Source organism: Phoca vitulina, unplaced genomic scaffold (genome assembly GCF_004348235.1).
Source record: "Phoca vitulina isolate PV1807 unplaced genomic scaffold, GSC_HSeal_1.0 scaffold21, whole genome shotgun sequence".
Classification (NCBI taxonomy): Eukaryota; Metazoa; Chordata; class Mammalia; order Carnivora; family Phocidae; genus Phoca; species Phoca vitulina.
In genome coordinates, this window is record NW_022589724.1 from 27,793,331 (window position 1) to 27,818,741 (window position 25,411).

A 25,411-nucleotide genomic window follows, 5' to 3' on the forward strand; every position below is an offset into this window, starting at 1 on the left:
GAGGTGAAGGGCCGAGCACCACCAAAGGTCTCTTGTCAGTTACTCTGGGAAGCCTGAGGCTGGTGTTTGGAGGGCCCTGGGCTCCTGGGGACAGGCTGGGGCCTCTGTCATGGCCAGGAAAGGATCAGGGACTGAGAAATCCTTGGGGGTTCCACAGGGAGGATCCTACAGAAGGATGAGGGCCTCAACGTGCTTCTCAACATCCCTGACTCCGCCAAGGTTGTGGCCTTTAAGCCTGAGCATCCTGGGCTGTGGTCCATTAAGGTAGGGCGCCCTGGTGCCCAGGGAGGGGGACCGGTTTCACCAAGGCAAGACCCTGTCTCCCTCCTGCCTGTCCTGGGGAGCTGGGGCCCTGGGAAGCTGAGGGCTGGAGTATGGGTGGTGACGGGGACATATCAATAGAAGCAAAGGGTCAAGAACAGAGGAGGAGTATTCTGCTTTGCAGCAGTGAGAGGATAGAGTGGTTTGGGGTTAGTTAGGGAACTTTTAAGAAAGAGTTGGAGAAACAGCTTGAGTGTCCAGAGGTGGGTGACCAAGCCGGCTTGAGGTTCAGAAACCTATCCTGTGAAGAATGAACAAAGGAAGCAAGGGTGACCTTGGGGGAAGGATGGCTTAGAGGGACATGCCTGGCAGGGGGAGGTGGGCCTGCTCTAATCTGCAAGGTGCTGGAGGCCAGGGACTGGGGGTAGGCTGGGCTCCTGGCAGAGGGTCCTGGGATGGGGCAGGCTGCTGCCTGGGAAGGATGTGAGCTCCTGCTGGTTGAGCAAACGTTTATGGAGCACCTCCGAGGTGCTGGGCCCTGAACTAGGTGTGGATGGTACCGACGAAGGGGCAACATTGACCCTGCCCTTCAAACTCTGAGCACTTTTTTTTTTTAAAGATTTTTATTCATTTTTTGTCAGAAAGAGGGAGAACACACAAGCAGGGGGAGCTGCAGGCAGAGGGAGAAGCAGGTTCCCCGCTGAGCAGGGAGCCTGATGCGGGACTCGATCCCAGGACCTGGAGATCATGACCCAAGCCGAAGGCAGACACGCCCAACTGACTGAGCCACCCAGGCATCCCAACTCTGAGCATTTTTGAGCCAAGAGCTCTAATGCCAGTGGGGAAGGCAAGGCGGGGATTAGACATGCAGGGGGACAGACGGGGCTGTGGGTGTTGGGAGGGGTGGCTGGAAAGGCAGAGCAGGTTCCAGAGTCCCGCTCAGGACAGAGCCATAGCTGGGGCCTCTTCTACTGCATTTGGGAGCATAGCGCTGGGCCCCCAGGGAGCAGGGAAGTTGCCCATGTGTCTGCAAAGGTGGGAGAACTGCAGCTGCAGGCACCAGAGGCAGGTCAGGGCGGCCACCTTCTGCCCTGGAGCTGGAGTCGGGCGCCCTGGTGATGGGGTCTGGGTCTGTGCTAGGTCTATAGCAGTGGTCGCCATTCAGTGAGGATCACAGGTGTCAGCAACATCGACTTCCGAGCCGGCTTCTCCACTCAGCCCTCTCTGGACCTCAACCACACCATTGAGTGGCCCCTGCAAGGTACAGTGCTCCTGACCCTGGGGGCGATGCAGAGCTGCTTTCTGGAGAGGTGGGGCTTGCCTTTTGGAAGTGGGGGGGGGGGGCAGGCCCTAAGTATGTGGCTAGAATGGGCCCTGTGCAGGCTGGGTGGGGGTTGGGAGCCTAGGGAGATGTTAGAGTTGGAAGCATAAGGTCGATTTTCTGGTTAGAAGCCGCCCACTGGGATCTGGTGTTGCCTGTGTGCCCCATCATGGTTCCATCTGGAGAAGCCTGGGCTCCAGAGCAGGCAGGGGCTTTTGGCTCAGGTTGCCAGAGCTTCATGCCAGAAAATACCATCTGGTGGCCAGGTCAGGGGTCCCAATTTATAGTTTGGGAAGTATGATCGCTCACCAGGGGCCCTTCAGAGGATTTTGCTGGGTCCAGCTCAGAAGGGAGATGGGGAGGGACCTAGACCAGGTCAGGCTAACTCCAGATCACTGACTGGTGACCAGAATGGTAGATACCAGATCCTTAGAGCTTTTGAATGTGCATTTCCTCTAATCTTTGTCATCCTTGTCAGCCCTGGTTGGTTCTCTGCCAGGACTAGCGGTAACATCTTCAAAGCGAAAGGGGGCCGCTTGCTTATTTAGTGCTTGTTTTTCCCAGTAGTAGGAAGGGGGAGAGGCAGGGAAACTTCTAGAGCCAGGAGAGAAAAAAAATCCTAATTGCAGTGCTTGAAAACTGAAGGGCCCCTAGGGCCAGTCCCCAGTGGAAGAGGGTGAAGGCGGACCACATGCGATCTTCTTTGGTTTCTGCTTTTGAGAAGGAGGTGGGTCCAAGACAGTTTAAAAAAAAAAGGAGAGAGAAACAGCAGGGCGATTGCAAGTGATAAATAGCATTTAGCACTTGGCTTCACTGAAGGGGCATCAGGGAGTAGGGTAGTGGTTGCCCCACCACAGGGAGCGTGCCCTTGGCTGATTGTTGCAACATGGGGATGGGGCCCAGCACTGACACACATTCTTTTTCAAAGGAATCTGGACTTCCAGATTTTTATATGCCCTTTCCAGATTGTTCCATGTTTCTTAAAGATTTTAAGGCATTTGATGGATCATACCAACCACACCCTCTGTTTCCTGGTTTATGATCTCTAAGGAAAAAAAATAATAACTGTTTGAAAAGGGAAAGACCTGAGCGACATTCCCAAATCAACTAAGGGAATTATGAAACCCAACCCCAATTTTACGTTTTCTGGGATAGTGTGAAAAGTCCATTTCTAATAAAACAGAAGGAAAATCAAAGGAAAGCTGAACAGAGGAGAGAGGATGAACAGGAACCAGAGTTCCCAAACTAGCATGTGTCTCACCGAGGCTGGTCCCAGAACCTACCTGATGCAATTCCAGAGTTAATGGGGGGGGCGGGTTAGGGTGGAGAGAAATGCCCTCTCCCAGTTCTACTCCACGTGAGCCCGAGTCTGCAGACTGGAGGTGTTGCAGCCCTGGGAAGCCATGGTTTGGATGGACAGTGGCGTTTCAGGACCACGGACAGTAGCAGGCCCCCTCTGTATCCACCCCCAGCATTAGGTGGCACAGGGAACAGAAGGTGAGCAAGCCGGTAAGAGGGCCAAGCAGGCTGGGTCCCTGACTGTGGTCCGAGGGCCCCTGCTTGGAGAGGATCATGGAGCGCAGAACAGACGCCAGGATCTTCTTCCTCACCCTTCCCTCTGCAGGGGTGCCCATCTCCCTGGTGATCAACTCCACGGGCCTGCAGGCACCCGGCCGCCTGGACTCGGTGGAGCTCTCACACAGCTCAGGGCGGTCCCTCCTGACTTTGCCCACGAGGCCCCTCTCGAACGGATCCACGCATCAGCTGTGGGGCGGACCGCCCTTCCACACCCCCCAGGAGCGCTTCTACCTCAAGGTGAAGGGCAAAGACCACGAGGGGAATCCCCTGCTCCGTGTCTCTGGAGTTTCCTACAGTGGGGTGGTCCCAGGTGAGTAAGTGGCTCTCACTGCTCCCAGCTCCCTGGCTCACTTGGAGACCCATTTCTTCCTGGAAGCCTTCCCTGATTAGATGAGATGAGGAAAAGTTCATTAAACTTCTATGAGCAGCACACTCTGCAATGCATCAGGCTAAATACTGAGATGCTTCAGATGTAGCAATCAGGTCAAGGATTTAGTACCAAGCCATCCATCTATCCACCCACACATGCATCCACTCACCCATTCATCTGTCCACCCACCCACTCATTGATCCAAACATCCATCCATTCATCTGCCTATTCATCCATCCACCCACTTACTCGTCCATGCATCTATCCATCCGTCCAAATGTCCATCCACCCACCCACTCATGCATGCATGCATCCATCTAAATATCCATCTAACATTCATTTTTGTGTTTTTCATGGTGCTAGGCACTGTAGGCACAGCGGGGGGCATGGCAGTGAATGTGGGTGTGCTCTTCCATAACCATAGTCATGGTAATCCCAGTCACTGTCTTGAGCACCTCTCATGGGACAATCCTGAGCCAAGTACCTGCCATATAGTAGCTCACTGAGTGCTTGTAATAGTTCTGAGGTGTGTCCTCACTTTACAGATGAAGAAGCTCATGATACCCATCTCACAGGGTTGCCCTAGGGGTTCCGTAAGCTAATACACATAACAAGACATCTCTTGGGTACCCTGAGGCTGTGCCCAGGATGTGGGCATTGTGGGCCAGGGCCCCCCATATGTAGCAACTGCTGTTACTCTCATGTCATTGTGGGCACAGGTCATTTTATGGTCCTATCCTTGGTCATATGTGGCTTTTTGCTCATTCCCTTGTGTCCCTGAGGTCTCCCATCCAGGTCAGAAGCTTCCAGAGCACAGGGCTGAGTCTTCAGCTCTCTGGCTCTGCCTCTGATCCTAGCCTGGGGTATCTGAGTTCACTGGCCAACAGCCTCCTTGTTGGGCTTTGTTCCCTCCTCCTGCTCACTACGCCCTTTCCCGTGGCCGTGGCCTGGGGGGAGCTCACAGAGATGGATGTCACTGACACCCAACATCTTTGCTGGGGATCTCTTGACAAGGAGCAGACTCCTCTGTCTACTTCAAGTAGGGGTGCAGGGAGGCCACCAAGGTGCCCATGGTGAGGTGAAGGACTTTGAGAACCCACGTGGGGCAGGGTGGGGGGCTGGGGACCCCCTTCTCTCAGCCTCCTGGTCTCCACTCCCCTGCTGTGGTCCCTGGGCCCCTTGTCCCTTGGCTTATATAACCCCGAGGAGGAATTTTCAGGAAGGAGTTTCAGCAGGGGCAATAGCAACCTCTGTTTCTCTCTCTCCTGGTCTTTCAGATGAATCTAAGGGCTTGGAGTTAAGCTCTGGCTTTTGGTCTTCACCTCAGCTCTAGATGAAAGTGTGTGTGTGTGTGTGTGTGTGTGTGTGTGTGTGTGTGTGTGTGTGTTGTGTTGGCAGGGCAGGGAGAAGGGAGGTGGCTTGGAGTTTTCCTTCCTTACCCACCTTCTAGGTCTGGGAAGCTGGGAGTTTGGCCTCGAGCAGGAGGCTCTGGGTTTGGAGACATGGGCGGGTGGCAGGGCTGGGCCTCGGGTCCCTGGGCCCATTGAGCTCATGGAGGATGGAGCCTGAGCTGGCCTTGCAGAGGCTTCCAGTGTGTGTGGGTGAGCAGTGGCTGCTTTGCACACAGCTGAGGACATGGCTGGATAGTCCAACATCCCTCTCCCCTGGGATGTGGCAGGGAGCCTGCAGCATGATGTCACCCGCCGCCCGCCCACCCCCAGCTCTGGGCTCGGAGGACGTCTGGTGCATTGTCTCACCCACGGAGCATCTCTGGTGGGGATGGGGGGGGCAGGGCAGGGCGAGAATTGAGCCTACGCCTGCAATCCCCCAGCGAGGCCCTGATGGCAGTCACTGACCCCGTGGGGGTGTTCTCAGACCTTCCCACTGAAGCGATTCCAATAGCCAAGGAGAGAGAACGTGTCACCCCAAGACCAGGGATAGGTGGGGGAGGGTGTCTCCAGGGGGCCCCATGGGGCTCATCACAAACTGTGAGATTTCATTAAGTCTCTTACTTTATCTCAGAAATGCGTGTGAACTTTGGGTTCGCAGCCATACTCTAGCTTTGCTTATTTTTAAATATAAAAAAAGGCTTTCTTCCAACATCCTTGAGTGAGACTGACCCTCCAGGCAGATGAGAGGTCTGGAAGCGCGGAGAGCCCAATCTGGGGAGCATTTCATCAGATCTCTGGACTGGTCTGACTTCTACGTCCTGGACAGTAGAGAAGGCGGGGGCGCAGATTGGTGCATCTCGGCTGGTCTTCCCACAAACCACAGAGACAGCAGGAGCTCATCCCGAGGGGGCTTGCCATGCCGCGTGCACGTGCCCTGTCTCTCACCAACTCCCCAGACAGCATGGGGACGTCAGTACCAGGATGAAGCCCATTTAATAGAGGTGGACACTGAGCTGGCAGGGGCAAAGCAATCTGTTCTTGGTGACCACCGGATGGAATCCTGGCTCATCCCAGCCGTCTGCATCGCTGACCAGGGCGGGCTGTGGGGGGCGGCAAGGAAGGATCCTCACTGCTGGGCCTTGCTTACAGGTGCCCCCCTGGTCAGCATGCCCCCCAGGATCCATGGCTACCTGCACCAGCCCCTGCTGGTCTCCTGCTCTGTGCACAGCACCCTGCCCTTCCGGCTACAGCTGTGGCGGAACGGAGCCAGGCTGGGCGAGGAGAGGCACTTGCAGTGAGTGGGTGCCGGCCGCCCAGTGTCCCCACCCCCGGGGGTCTGAGGGGAGTGGGTGGCGGGAGAAGGACCTTTGGTCTCGGTCATAATGTCCTCCTGGGCACCTCGTAGCATGGCCCGGGATGGGGGAGGGTGGTCCCCAAAGCTCCCACCGCTGCTGGGTCATCACCCTGTGAAGGAGCTGTGGGCCTCCCCAGCTTCTGGAACACTCATCCCATGCAGGGCCCAGCTCCTGGGGTTAGAACAGGAAGGACCGTCTGAGACCCGCCCCCTCATGCATGAAAGTCTGGGGCTCAGAGAGGGAAAGGGACTTGCTCAGAGTCACACAGCATGTTGTAAAATTTGCATGTCCTTGGTGGTAAGAAGAGTCAGACAGCCTCTCCAAGAGGATTTGTTCCCTCTGGGCAAGGTTTAGGGACCGGATGAGGCTGGGGGACCCTGGCTGGGGTCAGTGGGATTGTGTGTCTCCAGCTGTTCTGGGTTTGCAGGGTGTCGGGAAACAGCAGCTGGGAGATCCCACGGGCCTCCAAGACCGAGGAAGGGGTGTATGAGTGCACGGCCGTCAGCAGGGCTGGGACCGGACGAGCAAAGGCCCAGATTGTTGTCACAGGTCTGTCCTTTCGGCCCGTCCTTGTATACCCTCGTATACCCTCCCCACCCCCTTCTTGATTTTTCCCTCTAGGGTTTGCCCCCAGGGCGTCTCCATCTGGGGGGGGAGCATGCCAGTCAGTTGCCGTGGACTGTCCATTCCCCAGAGTCCACTGCCCACGCTGCCACCTGCCCCCTGGCGCCCCGTTTGGGCTGTCACCCAGGAGCGGCCTGTGGATCTCAGATGCAGGAAGGTTGAGGAGCCCGGCTAGGGTCATGCCCTCCTCCCCTAGGCCCTTCCAGGGGCCACTGTCCATCCGGAAGTCCCCCTCCCTTAATGCCTCCAGGTCCCTGCCAGGATAGCACCATCCAGCTCAGGAAGGTTGGAGACGTCACAGGCCGTCTAGAAATGAAATGGGCTCCGTTTTTAAATCAAGAATCTAAACTGTCTTGAAGAGAAGAGAAGGAGCCCAAGGAACATGGAAAGATTAGCCAGTCTGCATCCTCTAATCTCACACAGACTGCGATGTTCCTGGCAGGAAGACGGCGGGGAGTACAGACAGGCAAAAGAAGATTTGGATAACCTGTGGTCTTATTCTAGAGACAACCTCCATAGCATTTTTTAAAAAGATTTATTTATTTATTTTAGAGAAAAAGAGTGAGCATGGGATTGAGGGGGAGAGGCAAAGGGAGAGCGAGAATCCCAAGCAGACTCCCTGCTTGGGGCTCTATCTCACAACCCTGAGATCATGACCTGAGCCGAAATCAAGAGTCGGAAACTTAACCGACTGAGCCACCCAGGCACCCCAACCTCCACAGCATTTTAATTTACTTCCTTTTAGACCTTTATCTATGTGTGCATTTTAAGAAAATGGGATAGTATTATACATATGTATTACACGTACATACACATATGACGACCTGATTTTTTATCATCTAACAATATAATGTGTCTGCAAACGTGCTTCTACAGAATGAATTAACAGTTTTACTTCTATATTTTTAAAAATTTTTTATTATTTAAAAAATTTTTTAAAGATTTATTTATTTGAGGAGGGTGAGGGGCAGAGGGAGATGGAGAGAGAAAGACTCCCCACGTGGGGCTCGATCTCACAACCCCGAGGTCATGACCTGAGCCGAAATTAAGAGTCGGACACTTAACTGACTTGAGCCACCCAGGCGCCCCATGGTTTTACTTTTTATAAATGATAAGGACAGGAAAAGGGAACAGTATAAGGAAACGCACACACCCATTCCTTAGACTTACTAATTGCTAAAATTTTGCCATATTTGCTTTCTCGCTCTCTGGCTAGACTATTTTAAACTAAATTGTAGGCATCCTGACATTTCAGTATTTATCACTCTTTTTTTTTTTTTAGAAAGTACATTTTCCCATATAATAAAAATTTTATGATTACACCTAATAAAATGAACAATAATACCTTAATGCTATTTAATTTGGCTGCAGTCAGATTTTCTCATTTGCCCCAGAATATTATTTCTGGCTGGTTTCTGCAGTATCATTTTTCAGGGCTGTGAAGTTCACATGTTCTTTGTGACAGCAGGTCATTGACACGTGTAGCTTGTGTGGACCCAGCTTTTTCCCTGTGAGCGCTCGGGCCCACATCCCTGGTTAGATGGTCTCTGATCTGATCACTTATCCCTTTTTTTCCTGTCAAGATAGTGGTTTTCTTAGCTCTTTCCGCGTTTAGGGCAGTGGCCTCCGTGGTACATTTTGGCTGTGAGGATCCTCCTGCAATCTGCACAGAGAATAGCTGTGTACTCATTACTGTTTCCCTCTTGACGGTGATTTCCGAGGCTGTATTCCCCAGGGTGGAGTTCCTGGCTCACGGGGTGAGAAGAGTAGTGGGGATCTTGGTCCATGTTGCACTTGGCTGTTGTGTGGAAAGCACGCATGTGCCATGCAGCCCTCGCCGGGGGTGTGATGGTGGTGGGGAAGTGGGGGGATGTGGGGGAATGGGCCCTCCTCCCGGGGCGGCACTGGCCTGGGATGGTGAGCAGATGCTTCTCCACCGCTCTGATGGACGTGTCTTCAAGGATTCCGTGCGGGACTCTGGAGTCAGGACGCCCCCAGCGCTGGCAGGATGGCCCTCTCTCTGTGTCCGCCCCCTCCCAGTCTCCTCTGTTTTTGTTCCTTCAGGCCCCCCGCCGCAGCTAGTCCCTGCCCCCAACATCACCGTGTCCCCAGGGGAGACCGCCGTCCTGTCCTGCCAGGTCCTGAGTGATGTCCCCTACAACCTGACGTGGATCCGGGACTGGCGAGTCCTGTCAGCCTCGACGGGCAGAGTCGCTCAGCTGGCTGACCTATCCCTGGAGGTCAGGGACATTATCCCCATTGACGGTGGGCGGTACCAGTGCATGGCCAGCAATGCCAATGGGGTCACCAGGGCATCCATCTGGCTCCTGGTGCGAGGTGAGGCTCTGCCTTCCACTGCTGTCTGTTCTTCCAATTTAACACACTCCCTAGTGCTCCTCCCCAGAGCCCATTGATCCATGCCTCTGCCCGGGCATCATGTTGGGCAGGCAACATTAGTCCTGTGACTGTCTTCTGAATTTTCAGAGAAAGAGGATTCTGTAGCCTCCTAGCATAAGTTTAGTGGTTCTCCCTGTTGGAAAGTTCACCCTAATATCTAACCTAAATTTCTGCTGCTGTAGGCCAAGCCGATTTCATTGTGTCCTATTGATTTCCCATGCCGTGGAGCACCTCCATTGCCCCTCCCCCCCATATGTAGGGCAGGAATGGAATGCAGGAAACTCCTGGAAGTCCAGAGATCAGATGTGCTTGGCAGGGGCTGGGTGGCACTGACCAGATGGGGTCGGGGGAGGCAGTGGACAGAGCCCCCATCTGGGAGTTTTAGGACCTGGAGGTCACCTCGGGTCTACCCAGGGTTTAGACAGATCTTTCTTTCTGGGCTGCTATTTCTCCAAGTGTGAAAATGAGCCTATTGGGACAACTGTTCTCTCTTGTGCCAGCAACTCTTGGTTGGTTGCCTGGAGTGTGTTGAGAAGGATTCTGAGGCCATGTCTAGGTTCTGCCATATCTATTAGCTTTGTCTGCCACTGATACGGGAGGGGCCTGTTTACCTTTTCTAGGTGAGTTGGCCTGGTGAGGTCTGTTTGAGTCCAACAAGCCTATTGTACTGTGAATAGAACCTAGGTTTGGGGCCAATACTCGGGCAGGCCTTGGGGTCCACTCAAGGGCACTGGAGGTGAGAGTCGTCCCCAGCTCTGGCATCTGCCTATTTGCCTGAGCCTCTCCAAGATGCTCAGCCCGGAGCAGAACCTGTGGGGGCATTAGAAATCCACTTCATGTGGCCTGGGCGGCTGCCTGGTCAACCCCAGTTCCCAGGAAAGCCACTCCCTGGGGATTCAGGCCCCTTGGGGCCTTTGCTTCCTACGTCTGGCCCATCTGTGACTTTGGGGATGGAGAGGAGGCTGGGTCTGGGCACCTGGAACAGCATGGCTGCCCTGACGGGCTCTTCCCCACCTGTCCACTCTTTATACTGCAGAGGCCCCCCAGGTCAGCATCCACACCCGGTCCCAGCACTTCTCCCAGGGTATGGAGGTGAACGTCAGCTGCTCAGCCTCTGGATACCCCACACCCCACATCTCCTGGAGCCGTGGGGGTCATGCTCTGCAAGAGGACAGCAGGTGAGGGGCCCAGGGCCAGGGGCTCTGGGACCAGGAGCAGGTGAATACGGACTCCTGGGGGATGCCTCTGGGCCTCCATCTTTTTACCTGTAAATGGGGCGGCGGTGGGCGGGGGGTGGTGCGGGGAGAGGGGAGCATTTGTCCTGCCTTCTTCTGGGATCATTTGAGACTCAGGAGCAAGATCACTTTGGAAATATAATGATGCCTCAGTATGAGCTCAGGGGTCAGGGAGCTATAGTTCCAGAATCCAGCAGACCTGTGCTTGAATCCTGCCCCTGCCATTCAGGCTGTGTGACCTTGGGCAAGTCGCTTTACCTCTCTGAACCTCATGCATTAACAAGGACAATCTATGTAAAGCTCTGAGCACACAGCCAGGCACAGAGAAGCAGTCAGTAGAAAATGGCGATCACTAGTGATGCTATTAATTAATTTGTTGTTGGTGATGACTGAGGTAGTCCTTGGGTGACTGGACCTCATTGGCCCTTTGGCCATTGAACATGTTGTTTTATGGCCTGACTCCAGAATCCATGTAGATGCCCAGGGAACCCTGATCATTCAGGGAGTGGCCCCAGAGGATGCTGGGAATTATAGCTGCCAGGCTGCGAATGAGGTCGGCACAGACGAAGAGATGGTCACCCTCTACTATACAGGTACCTGGGCCCCGGGCATCTCAGAAGAGCCTCCCTCCTCTCCCTCCCTCCCTCCTTCCCATCCACAAATACTTGTTGAGCATCTGCTGTCTGCCAGGCCCTGGGGATACAGCAGTGAACACATGGTCCCTGCCCGGGGCGAGCTCATATTCTCATGGGGAGGCACAGAATGAGCATGCAAACGGATAACGGTGCTTTCGGAGTGTGCTATGGGAGCAGTGTGATGTGCAGGTGGGGACGGGAGGGACACGGCTGGTACACACAGGATGGGCCAAGGCCTCCACGAGGGGTGGATGCTCACCAGAGACAAGAATGGGAAAGGGACCCGGTGATGCACGGGCCCTGAGGTCAGAATGAGTCTGGGGTGCTCAGGAGGCGACAAGAAGGCTGGTATGGAGAGGCTGGGAGGGAGTCAGGGACGGGGACAGGGGGAGGGATGGGCAGCCCATGCAGGGCATTTAGGACCTTGTAGGGTTTTGGCTTTTTTTTTTTTTTTTTAAGAGAGAGAGCAGAAGCAGGGGGAGGGGCAGAGGCAGAGGGAGAAGCAGACTCCCCGCTGAGCAGGGAACCCAACTGGGGGTTCAAGCCCAGAACCCTGAGATCATGACCCAAGCCGAAGGCAGCCGCTTAACCGACTGAACCACCCAGGTGCCCCAGGTTTCGACTTTTATGGCAAATTCAATGAGAAACGGATGTGTGTGGGGTGGGTTGGTTCCAGGAGTGACTGGTTTTAATTAGAGGTCCTGGGTCAGAAACTTTTAAGAAAACCAACAGTGGCTAGATCTTTCTGCGGTGACGGTCCCTGAGTGGTGGGGGGTGGGGAGGAGGCAGGGGGTGCAGCTCCTTCCCTGTCCTCGCTCACCCCCCCCCCACCGCGAGAAGCTGCACTGTTGACCTAGGGAGTCTGGGCGGGTCCCAAGCTCCCCATCTGCTCCCACGCAGATCCACCGTCCGTCTCTGCAGTAAATGCGGTGGTGCTGTCCGCCGTCGGGGACCAGGCTGTGCTGGTGTGTGAGGTGTCTGGGGTGCCCCCACCCCGGGTCATCTGGTATCGAGGTACGCCAGGTGGGAGAGGGGCCTGGGGAACTGTCCCTCTGGGGCCCCTGGAGGATCAGCTTTCCGGAATGGTCATGGGGTGCGGAGTGGCACTGCGAATGGGGTGTCTGGGAGGACTGGCCCGTTCTAGCAGCACCCCCTCCCCCAGCTGAGCATCCACGCAGCTCAGTGGTGAGGAGCAAGATTTAGAGTAGACACAGATTTGAATTCTAGCTCCCCTGGGTGACAGCGGGCAGGTGACCTGGCATCGCTGAGCCTGCTTCCTTATCTGGGAAATGGGGAACATCAGATAGGTTAGTTGTGTGAGGACGAGATGAGTTCACATAAGTAAACTGTTTAGAACAAGCCTGGCATGTGGGCTGGGCATGGTGTTCTTTTTTTTTTTTTTTAAGATTTTTTTATTTATTTGAGAGAGAGCGCAAGAGCGAGCAAGAGCATGAGCAGGGAGGAGGGGCAGAGGGAGAGGGAGAAGAGCAGACTCCCCACTGAGCAGGGAGCCTGACGCGGGACTCGATCCCAGGACCCTGAGATCCTGACCTGAGCCGAAGGCAGATACTTCACCGACTGAGCCACCCAGGCGCCCCTGGGTTCAGTGTTCTTAGTGATGGTGATGCGGTTAATCTGAGAAATGGGGACCAGTAGTACCAGGGCTGTTCTGAGGCTCTTTTGAGTCAATGGGTACGGAGGGTCTTCCCAGTGCCGGACTCCGAGCTGGAGTTTGGCTGATGGGAGTGTTCTTGAGCCCTCAGCAGGGGCTGCTCCTGTCTTTCCAGGAGTAGAATCCTAGCTCCTCCCAAGGGTCAGCCCTCACCCGTGTTGCCCTCTCCCACCTGGACGGGCTCTGTCATTCATGGCACCTGTCTGCCAGCTTGTCAGAGCCCACCTTGACTTGGACACAGGCAGAAGCAGCTCAGAGTGTGAGCCTTTTGTGCCAGGCTACCCCTGGGTGGCAGAGGCCCCGGGACTCCTGACTCGGTGCTCGTGTCTCTCCTGTTCTGGCCGAGAGCCTGCCCTGGGAACACTTTTTAAAAGGGCCTCTCTCAGTGGAATATTATTCAGACTGGAAAAGAGGTGGAATTCACATTGTACAACAGTGTAAATACAGTTAACACCCCTGAACTGTGCTCTTGAAAATGGTTAAGATGGTAAATTTTGTTCTGTGTTTTTTACCACAATTAAAATTTTTTTTCATTTGAAAACAAGGGGTGAAATTCTGAGAACAACACGGATGAGCCTCGGGGACATGATGCAGAGTGAAATCAGCCAGACACAGAAGGACAAATACTCTATGATTCCACTTACGGGACGGACCTAGACGAGGCAGATGTGTAGGGACAGAAAGGAAAAGAGTGGGCACCAGGGGCTGGGTGTGCGGGGTTGGGGGGGGTCAGTGTTTACCGGGGACAGAGTTTCAGTTTGGCAAGATGAGAAAGTTCTGGAGACGGACGGAGGGGATGGTTACACAATAACGTGAACGTATTTGATGCCACTGAATCGGACACTCAAAATGCTTAAAGTGGTCAAGTTTTGTGTTATGTACATTTTATCACAATAAAAACAATAAAAATAAAAAATTATATTAAAATGTAGAAAGTAGGTTGGGATCAGGGGAGCCTGGGTGTAGACCACAGGCAGGAGAAAGGAGCGAGGCCTGCCTGGGGTCAGGTGTCAGAGAGGCAGCCAGTGGGTGGGGTGTGCTCATCCCGGGGTGACCTCAGTCTGGAACTGGGGCAGAGGATGGGGACCCAGCAGGGAGGCCCAGGCAAGGAGTCTGTGGGTGCTGAGCCTGTCACAAGTAGGGGGACAGGCTGGGCCTCACTCCTGGTCAGCAGAGGGGCTCAGGGAAAGCCCCCCCTGCAGGGCTGGAGCTAGGAGTCCTGACTTAAAAAAAATTTTTTTTTAATTGTTGTAAAATACAAATAACAAACTTTACATCTTAACCCTTTTTAGGGATACAGCTTGGTAGTATTAAGTACATTCACATTGTTGTATAACCATTACCACCATCCGTTTCCAGAACTCTGTTCCTCTTACAAAACTGAAACTCTGTCCCTGTTAAATAATGGGGGTCCTGGCTTTTGGGGAGGGACCGTGCCCCATTCGGCCCCTCCCAGGCTCCAGCCCAGTGCAGTTACAGGAGCCTGAGGGTCAGGAAGGCTCAGCAGCCTGGAACCCCAGCCTCCGTGACCACTGCGGGCACCCGCCTGATGCTTTCCCATCTTTGGTGCAGGGGGTCTTGAAATGATTCTGGCCCCTGAGGGCTCCAGCTCTGGGACGCTGCGGATCCCAGCAGCTCAGGAGAGGGATGCTGGCATCTACACCTGCCGAGCTGTCAATGAGATGGGCGATGCTTCCGCAGAGATCCAGCTGGAGGTTGGACGTGAGTGTACACCTTGTCCCCACCTGCCCCCTCCCCCTTTGCCCTGCCTCTGAGCAGGGAGGAGGGAACTCTGCCATAGAGAATGCCGGTGTGGAATCTGTATCATGTGCATCCGGAGCATGTGGGACCAAGGGCACAGTGCCTCTTGCTGTATGACAAATTGCCCCAAAACTTTGTGGCTTAAACAGTAAGCATTTATTTGCTTGCAGTTCTGGAGGGCCAGGGTTTAGGAGTGGCTTGGCTGGGTGGTTGTGGCTCGGAGGCTCTCACGGGATTGCAGTTAATGCTTCAGCCGGGGCTGCATCATCCGAAGGCTTGACTGGGGCTGGAGGAGCCAGTCTGGATTCACTCACGTGGCTGTTGGCAGGACGCCTCAGTTCTTTCCCCATGTGGGCGTCTCTAGAAGGCTTCTCCTGACATGGATTCCCATGAGCAAGGGAGCTGAGGGAGGGAGAGAGAGAGAGAAGGAGAGAGGGGGGAGAAAAGGGGGGGGGATAAGAGAGAGAAGAGAGAGAGAAGAGAGAGAGGGAGGAGAAGAGAAAGAGAGGAGAGAGAGAGAAGAGAGAGAAAGGAGAGAGAAAAGAGGGAGGAGAGAGGAGGGGAAAGAGGGAGAGAGAGAGAGAGAGAGAAAAGAGAGGGAGAAGAGAGAGAGAGAAAGAGAGGGAGGGAGAGGGAAAGAGAGAGAATCCCACAAGGAAGCTGCAGTCTTTATAACCAGCCGGTCCTGGAAGTGACATACTGTCACTTCTACTATATTCTCTTGGTCACACAGACCAACCCTGGTACACGATGGGTGGGAGGGGCTACTCAAGTGTGTGCATCCCAGGAGGCCACCTTGGAGGCTGCCTACCACAGAGACAGTTTGGTTCAAGCTTGGGCATGGTCATCCCTGAGATCTGAGTTCCTGTCTTATCTCTATCACTTACCATCTATGTGCTTTGGTTGAGTCATTGACCCTCAGTTTTCCTATCTGTAAAATGGGGTTGCTGGGAGGGTTCGGTGAGATCAGGCATATAATGCTTAGCACAGGGTTTAGCCCATCTCGAGTGCTTAATAATCAGATGGGTGATTATCCCCTCTTTACAGATGGGGAGTCTGGGTTCTTCTGTGGCTGGTGCATGGCCTTGGCTGTGACTGTCATGATGTCTGAATTCCAGGCCTGCACCCAGGGCCCTGGGGATTGCTCAAAGTTGTGGGCACAGCTCCTCGGCATGCTGGGCCAGCATGAACTGGGCTCTGAGGGGTTTGCCGTGGCCACGGCGGGAAGGCCAGGTGCTGGGAGTCCTGGGGAAGCACAGAGAATCAACAATGTGCTTGTCGAGGCTGGGTGGGATGGCCAAGGGGCTCCCCAAGGACAGTGAGGGGCCCTGGGTGGAGCAGGCCTTGTGAGTAGAAGGTTCTGGCCCCGAGGACGATGGTGCCATGTCAGGGTTGGATTCTCCCGGGCTTGGGGTACCCTTAGCCTTCAGTTGTTGGTTCTGTCACTCCTCCCTCCCTCGCGCGGTCACCAGGTGGCCAGGCCCTGTGCCGGGGACAAAACAGCAGGTGAGACTCGGCATCTGCCTTTGTGTTGCTCTTGGTGTCAAGGAGAGAGATGGCAAACAGACAAGTGGGATACTCAGGGTAGTGAGCATTTGCAAGTGGTATCCATGGGGAGCTGTTGGTGCCCAGAGAAGGAGTCCAACAGACATTGGGGGCTGGGAAGGCTTCCTGGAGGAGGTGATGTCTGAGAAACCCAGAAACCATCAGGCAGGTGATGAGCTGGGGAGCAGTGTTCGAGGCGAAGGGAGCAGCATGTGCAGATCTCCCCACGGCAGGAGAAGCGAGCCAGGGAGTGAGACTGAGGCGGGGCTGAGGGGCGCCCAGGAGGCTGCTACCTGCTGTGGGTCATGCTCAGCCTCAGGAGCCTAGCACCATTTGGGCTTGGTCCTGCGGGGTTGGTGAGAGTTTTTAGGGTGGAGAGTTGATGTGCTTCGATGTTCCCTGTAGAGAGTGCGCTATGTGGCTCGCTCTCAGGTAGGGTGGGGTGGGTGTGGAAAGGTGCAGGCTTAGAGCCTGGTAACGATAAACATAAGCCGGGATATCTATGAAATTTGCCAGGTACGGGCCAGCTCTAAGCATGTTTCGTGTACTAACATGTAAACCTCTCAACAACTCTTTGAGGTGGGTTCTGTCATTATCTCCTATATAGACGGGGAACCCAAGGCACAGAGAGGTTAAGTGACTTGCCCAAGGTCACACAGCTGCTGAGTGGCAGAGCTGAGCTCCGAACCCAGGGTCCAGGCCTTTAGCCCCTGGACTTCATCGTGATGCTCAGCAGCAGGGTGAGCTTGGACATTGCTTCCCCACTCTGAGCCTTGGGTTCCTCGTCGGCAAAATGTCTCTAGGATGTTGAGGAGTGCAAGGTAAGACTGGCCTGGGGCCTGAGGGGTTCTGATCAACGTCACTGTTGTTGTTAATAGTCAGTAGGTTCTGGGTGAGCGTAGAGGGTGCTCCAGCCAGGGCTGTACTTGGTGTTGTCACAGGCAATCATCCTTTGCTCCGTGTCTGATTTCTTTTCAGCAGTGCCTTATTTCTTTGGGGTCCAGGCTGACACACCCTCCTGGTCCTATTCCTTCACCTGTCAGCAATGGACCTTAGGGCGGGTTCCCCATGTCAGAGGAGGAGACGGCTGGCATCCCAGAGGCAGGCTTCTTGGCCACTGGTGGCCTTCGGCCTTGAGGTCGGGGAAGGGGTGGGCAGTGGCCCAGCATCTGTGTGTCTGAAGAGAGCTGGCCTGGCAGCAGTGGTGGGAAATCAAATTTCCTGCCCATCTGGGTGGCAGCTGTGGCCCGGCCTTCCTAGCCAGGCCGGCAGAGCCTTCCAGGGCGGGGAACAGCTGGGCGCTGTGCCCAGCTCCTGCTGTTGAGCTAGGAACCGGCTTCCCAGCCGCGTTTGGGAAGGAGGGCGGCGGGTGCCAGTGTTGGTGGCTCCGCCCGCAGGGCACCTTTGCATTACCTCTGGGCCTGGCATCCGGCAGACTGGATGATGCCCAGACTCCACTGCTTCTTTGGCCAAGTTATTGAGCCTTCCTTTCCTCATCTGTGAAAAGGGAGGAAAGTAATAGAGCTTTGCTCATAGGGTCCTTGAGAGATTTAATGAGAGAACGGGCTTCGCTCGGGGCTTGAATGGAATAGATACTCAACACGCTGGCCGCCCCGGGCCCAGGGAGGCGGCGAGATTCATCACATGGCTGGTGACCGGGCATGCCCATCCCAAGTTCAGCGCCCTTTCTGTTCCCTGAGACCAGCTGCTCTGAGCTAAGTTATCTGCACCTGCTGGATTCTCACTCAGGAAGAGAGGATGCTCATTCCTCTGTGTTTCCTCATTTCTGTCCCTGCCTTCTGTTCCTGGCCTGGGAGCCCCAGGTTGCCGGGTAGATGAGCAGGGGAGAAGAGCTTATGCTTTGGGGAGTGCAGAGAACCCCTGGCCAGCCTAGGGGAGCAGGAGAGAAGCAGGTTTGGCTTTTCCATCAGGCACAGCGGGCACAAACCCAGGGCCTGGGATAGGTCCAGGGCCCCAGGACAATGCTCTGATTCTAATTTCTTTTAAAATCAGAAGGAAACAAATGGATGACAACAAGTAGATGAAAATGAATCCAGCCTGGATTGTCTGCCTTTATGTCAATGCGGTGATAAAATAGAATTGCTAATATATTTTTTTAAAGATTTAATTCATTTATTTGAGAGAGAGAGAGTGAGAGAGAGAGCACAAGAGTGGGGAGGGTCAGAAGGAGAAGCAGACTCCCCGCCGAGCAGGGAGCCCGAACTGGGACTCGATCCCAGGACCCTGGGATCATGACCTGAGCCAAAGGCAGCCGCTTAACTGACTGAGCCACCCAGGTGCCCCAAATTGTTAATATTTTTCTAAGGAGGAAGAGGCCCATGAGAGTGCACCGGCGGCTGCAGCCTGGGCCCAATTGCAGGAACCTTCCCAGGAGGGGGCTGTGGAAGCCATTCCCCCCAGTGACAGACACCCTGACATTCTGTCTGAACACAGGGCCAGTTTACGGTCGCTCCCTGGATTACTGCAGGGGTCACCTGGGAGTCCGTGAGGAGGAGGGCTGAGGACAGAGGTGGCTGAACCTCTGATGAGTCTCTGGGAAGGGCACTGGGTTGGGAGCCCAGCCCCCACCGACATGCTGCAGGACTCAGGCCCGGCTCTGCCCCTGCCCCTGCCCCCGGCCTCAGTTTCCCATCTGCAAATGAGGGGAGCAGAGGGCCTTCAGCTCTGGCATATGAGGATTCTGGGGTCCTGCCTTATTTGGGGGCTCCAGTGAGACTGGGGTGGGGGGATGGCTATGCCGGAGGCCGAGTCAGAGTTTTCTGGGTGGGATCTGAGTCTGGGATTTGGCTGCTTCGGGATTCACCCCAAAGAGAGGACAGAAGAGGTGGGTGCGGCTCTGGCTGAAATAGCAGCCAAGTTGCTTCTGAGGACCCGGGGGGACACAGGGGTGCGGTGGGTGGGAGCCTGGGCCTTAGCAACAGCCAGACCTAAGCTCTGAGCCCTCCTCTGCCGTTGACTTCGAGCTGTGCCCTTGGGCACCCTCCTTAATCTCACTGAGCCTCAGTTTCCTCATCTGTAAAATGGGGTTGATGAAATTGTTGTTTCTAAAAGGACCGTCACCTTGCCTGTCCCTTAATAGGCATTCCAAATGCTACCCTCTGTACGTATTATTTGCTAACTATCATAAGCCGGTTGTCCCTTTTTTGGGGGGAAGTTCAGGACTGGGAGGACAATGGGGAAGAGTGTGCTTTGTTGTGTCCCACAGTCTGGAGACAAAGCTGGGCTATTTGGGGGCGAAGGAGGTCAAGAAGCAGGTCTGGCTGGACGGAGCGGGTGAAGGCAGGCTCTGGGGGTATCTGCCATGGGCTCAGCTCTGCCCAGCAAGTGGGGGATGGCAAAGTCGTGCCTCCCGGGGCCAGGGCTCTGCGGGAGCAATGATCCTATCTGAGGCGAGCCCGGAGTGGAGGCTTTCTGGGATTCTGGGTCTCGGCAGCTGCCAGGCCCCAACAAGAAAGAGAGGCATGTGGGTGGTGTCCTCCTTGCAGTAATTTTCCAAGTTGTGTTTATATCTCCTTGGAACATCCCTAATCCCCAGGCCAGGAGGGAAATTTGATGTCATGATTTGGATGGATGGGGGAGGTTTCTGGAGGGAGGCGGACAGAATAAAGGGGTGGAGGATTTTCCATGGTGTTGGATGCCACAGGTTAAAAAAAGGCTAGGGGACCTTACTGGTCATAGGTCTGGGGACAGGGACCTGAGAACCGTGCCCATAAGCTGCAGGGACAGGGCCTGGACCCATCTGGAATTGGGCCATCTCCTGGCCTGCCGAAGGGTAGAAAGGATCATGACTTTGTGTTTTGGGAAACAACTTATTTTCTCCTGATTATAAATATAAGACAATGCTTCGAAAAAAGTTTAGAAGAAACACTACAAACTGTTAACAGTGATGACCCTGGGGAAGGGCATGAGATTTGGGGTGTGTGGAGCAAAAACTGGGGGAAGTATATTCTTGTGTATTATTGGAGTTTTGTTTAACTCCCATGAGCAGGGCAGTCCTTGTTTGGGACTGTTGTCCTGGTGCCCTGATTAGTATGTTCCAGTGTCCCATTTGGACCATCAAGTGTAAGGTCACCTTATTTATAGTAAGCATGTTTTCATTTTGTGGTGGAGTTTTATGTACTCCTTACAAAAATGTTAGCAAACAGAGATGTAGAGAGGAGAGTGAAGATGACCATTCATCTCTCCACAGATTTGGCTCTTTGGGGGTCAGGATAGTTTGTTGCCCAAGTTCAGGACACCTGCCGGAGGAAGGTGGAAGAGGGCGAGAGAGGGGAGGGTCTCTGAGGTAGCTGGGCTCCTGTGGCTGGAGCTTGCCTTGCCACCCCTCAGAGGTGGGCTTCCCGGGAGGTGTTGCTGCCAGGAACAGGCCTATTGCCTTCCCCTGCACGGCGAGGCCCGGCGAGGCCCCCGTGACCCCATGCAGGGGTATGAGGCGTGGCGGCAGCTTCGTCCCACCAAAGGCCGCTCCCTCTGCCTCATCCCTAAGAGCTCTCCAGGCCTGGACCAAGCCAAGCTCAGGTTGGCCCTGGAGCCCTGGATATGAGTCAGCCCCAGGTTCATGAGGGTGAGGCTGGGAGAAATGGAACCTCCCAGCAATGGGAGGGGAGGCGGGCGGCAGGAACAGGCCTCTGGGGGCACGGTGGGTTCAGCCACCAGGCATGGCTGACTGGTCCTTTCCCTGCAGATGCACCCCAGCTGATGGAGCTGCCCCGGGACGTCACTGTGGAGCTGGGGAGGAGTGCCCTCCTGGCATGCCGGGCCATGGGCCGCCCGCCCCCGCTGGTCACCTGGCGCCGTGGAGATGGCCAGCCACTGGGGCCCAGGCGGGGCAGCAGGACTGGGCAGCCCGATTTGGGCGTGCTGTTCTTTGAAAGTAAGACACTGGGGGAGGGGAGGGTGGGCAAGGGAGACAGCACGGCTTCTGATATTCTCAGCCCCCAGGCCAGGTGGCTCGGAGCAGAGCCTTGACCCCTGGCATTGACCGTGGGTAGGGTTGGTGCAGGGTCGTATTTTGGCTGGCTGACCCTGGTCACGTCGTTCTCCTACTCTGAACCCAAGATAGTAATGATAAGGACAAAACCTACCACTTGGGTTTACTAACAGGCCGCCCGGGGGGGTTGCTGTGTGGGTAATACACATAAAGCGCCCAGCAGAGTTCCTGACCCGTGTGAAGTGTTCTGTGTGTTAACCGTTGCCATTATCATGGCCACCACCATCACTACTATGACCGCTTGCTGTGCGCAGGGCCGGATGCCAGGCACTGTGTTTACATCAGCAAGCCCACCCCATCATGCCACAAGGCCAGGGATTCAGAAACGTCCCCCATTCTGCAGATGAGCGCTGAGGCCTTCCCGCCCTTCCAAGGCTTGGCTGCTTCCCCCAGCCCTCCTACCTCACCTCTGCAGGGCTGGGCTGCGCCGAAGGCTGCCTGCCCCGGGGGGCTGGAGCCGTGGTGAGCCCGGGCAGTCAGGCCTGCCTCTTTCTGCCCCTCAGGTGTGGTCCCTGAAGATCAGGCCCTGTATGTCTGTGAAGCTCAAAATGTGTTTGGGAAGGTCCGGGCAGAGGCCCAGCTCGTCGTGACCGGACATGGTTCGCTGGTGGATCTAGGGGAAGAGGGTTTGGTGGGGAGGTTGGGACCCCCCAGGGAGACCCCCCCCCATGGCCGCCCACGCTCTGGGACAGATGTGTCCGTGCCACGTTCTCCAAGAGGAGCATCTGGATCCCAGGAAGCAGCATGCCCCAGGAAGTGCGCCCTTGGACCCTGGAGGAGCCCCTGTTCTGATGCTTCCACTGGTTCCCTGGGGAGGAGAGGGGGTGACCACCCATGGGAATCTGTGTGACGCATGCCATCTCCTGTCCCCACAGCCCCACCGCAGATCGCCAGCAGCGCCTCCACCGTCCGGGTGCTGGAGAGGCAGCCGGTGTCCCTGCCCTGCATCATCCTGGCTGGCAGGCCCTTCCCGGAGAGGCGCTGGCTCAAGGCCGGCCTGCCGGTGAGCGCTGGCTCTCTGGGGATGCCTGGGGGCGGAGGGGCTGTCGTGCGCCCCCCTCGGCCTCCGCTTGGCTGTTCGCTTGTTTTGGGATGTGCTCTTCCTTCCTCCCTCTCTTTCCTGCCTCTTTCCAGAAATTTCTCTGATAAATGTGCTGATAGCATCTGCCGCCCTCCCAAGTCCGGCTGAGGACCGTGTGGCTGCTGGTCCCCTGGAGAGCCTCCGGAGGACCTTGTGCTCTGCTAGTGCTGAGGCTGGGGAGCGGAGACAGTGCTTTCATCCCCACCCCCCGACAGTTCTGGGGCAGAGACGTGGCCCGTTACTACCTGCCCTGACTCCATAGCTGGGCACACGGTGGCTGCTTGCTTTCTCCACTCAGATTGATTTGCTTTTCTTTATTTTCTTCCATTTCTCCTCTCGTGGCCACGCCTTCTTTGCCCCCCCCCCCCTTCCTCAATTCTTGCGCCTTGTCCTCAGACATCCTGGGGTCCTTGTGCCCTCGAGGCCATAGAGAAGTGCTGTCACTGCTGCAGATGGGCAGACTCTGGACTCCTAGGGAGGTAGCGACCGGGTGGCTGTCTTTCTGTTCCTGCTGTCCTGCCCCCAGACCCTGGTGCAGGGCAGACAGGGTCCTGCCCCCGGAGCGTGTGGGCTTTGCAGAGGCTGATCATGCTGACGACTCACTCTGCAGCCTGTGTGATTAGACGCGACCCCGAGGAGGCCCCTGCCTGGGGGTGTGGGCTGCAGTGGTGAGGAGCCTCCCCGAGTAGGATCGGATGGGTAGGTGCGGAAGGAGGGGCCCGGGGCCTTGTCGAGGCCAGGACAGGGAGTGGCTGGAGATGTGCAGTCTGTTTTAACTCAGTAGGGACGCCGGGTGGACCCGTGCCTGTTGGGCTGCCGCGTGCCACCAGCAGAAACCCCCTCAAGCTTGCTCAGCCCCGAAGGGCCTGGTCTTGAGATGGTGCAGGGGCAGCTTCTAGAACCTGAGTGCAGGGTGTGAGGCTGGGCTCCCGGGACAGGGTCAAGGAGGCCGAAAGAGGGCTCAGGCCTGGTGGAAGGGTTCTTAAAAGGACCCCTCCAAAGACGGGCTGAGTAGACATCTTTACAGAGGTTACCCCAGGCCCCATTCTGGGCCAGTGCTCCCTGCCCCACCCTGGTCCCCGTGCGTACACATCTGGGCAGCCACCAGGAGCCACTGTCTCTGCTTCTCTCCCTGGGACCACATCTGATGTGGCCACACGCCTGTTCTACTCTGTGTGGCTCTGTTTCCCCCCCAGGAGTCTGTCCCTCCTCTCTGCAGCTTCAGTGTGGAAAGGCCTTGGAGCCCCAGCGCCTGCTCAGTAAAGGCCCTGGCTCCAATCCTGCACTCTTGGGGAGGCTCCCATCGGCCCACGGGGTCAGGCAGCTTGCCCTCCCAGTTCAGCTGGTTGTGGGGAGAGTGGGGTCAAGGACCCCTAGCCCTGCTGGTCTGCAGGGTGGAGGAGTCTCAGGGAAGGGGAGGGGTTCTCCAAACCCCTAGCTTCTCAGTCCAGACTGCTCCCCACTGGCCCGGCAGGCAGTGTGGTTCTCCAGAACGCACTTTCTCAGCTGGCTCCATGTAGGGCCGCAGTTCAAACTGGGGCTCCCTCACCCTCACCAGCTCCCACCTGGCAGCCGGCATTCCATCCGAGCAGATGGCAGCCTCCACCTTGACCGGGCGCTGCAGGAGGACGCAGGGAGGTATCGCTGTGTGGTCACCAACACGGCTGGCTCTCAGCACAGGGACGTGGAGTTGGTTGTCCAGGGTGAGTCCCGGGGGGGGGGGGGTAGGGGTGCGGGGTGTGATAGGATGGGGAAGGGGCAGGGGGAGAACTTGATCTTCAATACTTCTGTTTAAAAAAATTGCACAAGTAGTACATTTTCACGGTAGGAAAATTCGAGGTGAGACACGTAAAACACAATACAGAAGCTAAGGAGAACCAGATAATTTTACATGTTGGTGTGTATCTTTCACACATTATACACATGTGAGCTTACACATGTGCATTTATACACACTATATATGTAATGAGTTATGTGTAACTTAAATTGTATATAACTTTATTTACCTTGTATGTAAATAATTTTTACGTAATACATACATTCTTTATATAAAGTGCATATAAATTCTTTATGTATCTGTATTTTTTTTTAAAGATTTTATTTATTTATTTGACAGAGAGAGATACAGCAAGAGAGGGAACACAAGGAGGGGGAGTGTGAGAGGGAGAAACAGGCTTCCCGCGGAGCAGGGAGCCCGATGCGGGGCTCGATCCCAGGATCCTGGGATCATGACCTGAGCCGAAGGCAGACGCTTAGTGACTTGAGCCACCCAGACGCCCTATGTATCTGTATTTCTATCCATATTTCTATAAATCCTTTATATATACATACACAGAAATATTTAAAAACCAAACTGGGACCACACTGTATTACTGTCCTACAACCTGGGTATTTCCCTTGACAGAAGATTCTGAATATTTTCTGTGAATAAATACTCAGAAGGCTCGGTTTAAGACGATGTGTTTGGATGAGCCATGAGCCTCTCGCCTGCCCCCTCTTGTCGGGTTGCTCCCCAGGATGGGCACCTTTGCCCACGTGTGCGATTCTTTCCTTAGGATCAACCCATTCATGTAGAATTGACTTTTGACTGACAGAAATCGCACATTTTTAGGGCTTTTTGTATATTTTACCCAATTACACTCACTCCCACAGGGTTGGAGAGCCCCTGTTCCCTTCACCCACATGACCAGCTACCACCGTTCTTTTTAACATAAGACAAGAAGTTTAAACTAAGTTTGGTTATATTTTGTCATTTACCAAGTATGTTAACGTCCCGTTTTTGTTTTTTTTTTTTTTCATTTGTTTCATAAAACTCCCAAGGATGAGCAGGAAGGACATTGTTACCCATTTTCTAGAGGAAAACCAAAGTTCAGAAGGAGGCGGGGTCTAGAACGCGGTCTCACCTCCTCATAACTCCCAATTAATAACGCGATCAAAGGCTGGGCGTGCCCCATGTGCCAGACCTCTGTGAGGTTCTGTGTAGGTTTCACTTAAATTTCATACCGACTCAAGATGTGGGGTTTAAAAGACTCCCGGTTCCAGGGCACCTGGGTGGCTCAGTCGTTAAGCGTCTGCCTTCGGCTCAGGTCATGATCCCAGGGTCCTGGGATCAAGTCCCACATCGGGCTCCCTGCTCTGCGGGAAGCCTGCTTCTCCCTCTCCCACTCCCCCTGC

The 25,411-nt window shown here is 55.1% G+C and overlaps 1 protein-coding gene across 1 annotated transcript in view; it reads left to right on the forward strand.

The window, feature by feature from the left end:
* HMCN2 (hemicentin 2) overlaps nt 1–25,411 on the forward strand; it is a 148,486-nt gene that overhangs the window by 28,784 nt on the left and 94,291 nt on the right. The window contains exons 6-19 of the mRNA XM_032419010.1: nt 158–264; nt 1,402–1,522; nt 3,207–3,470; nt 6,071–6,215; nt 6,704–6,825; nt 8,965–9,237; nt 10,334–10,475; nt 10,998–11,125; nt 12,068–12,181; nt 14,412–14,561; nt 20,851–21,039; nt 21,660–21,755; nt 22,032–22,159; nt 23,796–23,940. Coding sequence (XP_032274901.1) covers nt 158–264; nt 1,402–1,522; nt 3,207–3,470; nt 6,071–6,215; nt 6,704–6,825; nt 8,965–9,237; nt 10,334–10,475; nt 10,998–11,125; nt 12,068–12,181; nt 14,412–14,561; nt 20,851–21,039; nt 21,660–21,755; nt 22,032–22,159; nt 23,796–23,940 — 2,124 coding nt within the window. The remainder of the gene's footprint in view (nt 1–157; nt 265–1,401; nt 1,523–3,206; nt 3,471–6,070; nt 6,216–6,703; nt 6,826–8,964; nt 9,238–10,333; nt 10,476–10,997; nt 11,126–12,067; nt 12,182–14,411; nt 14,562–20,850; nt 21,040–21,659; nt 21,756–22,031; nt 22,160–23,795; nt 23,941–25,411) is intronic.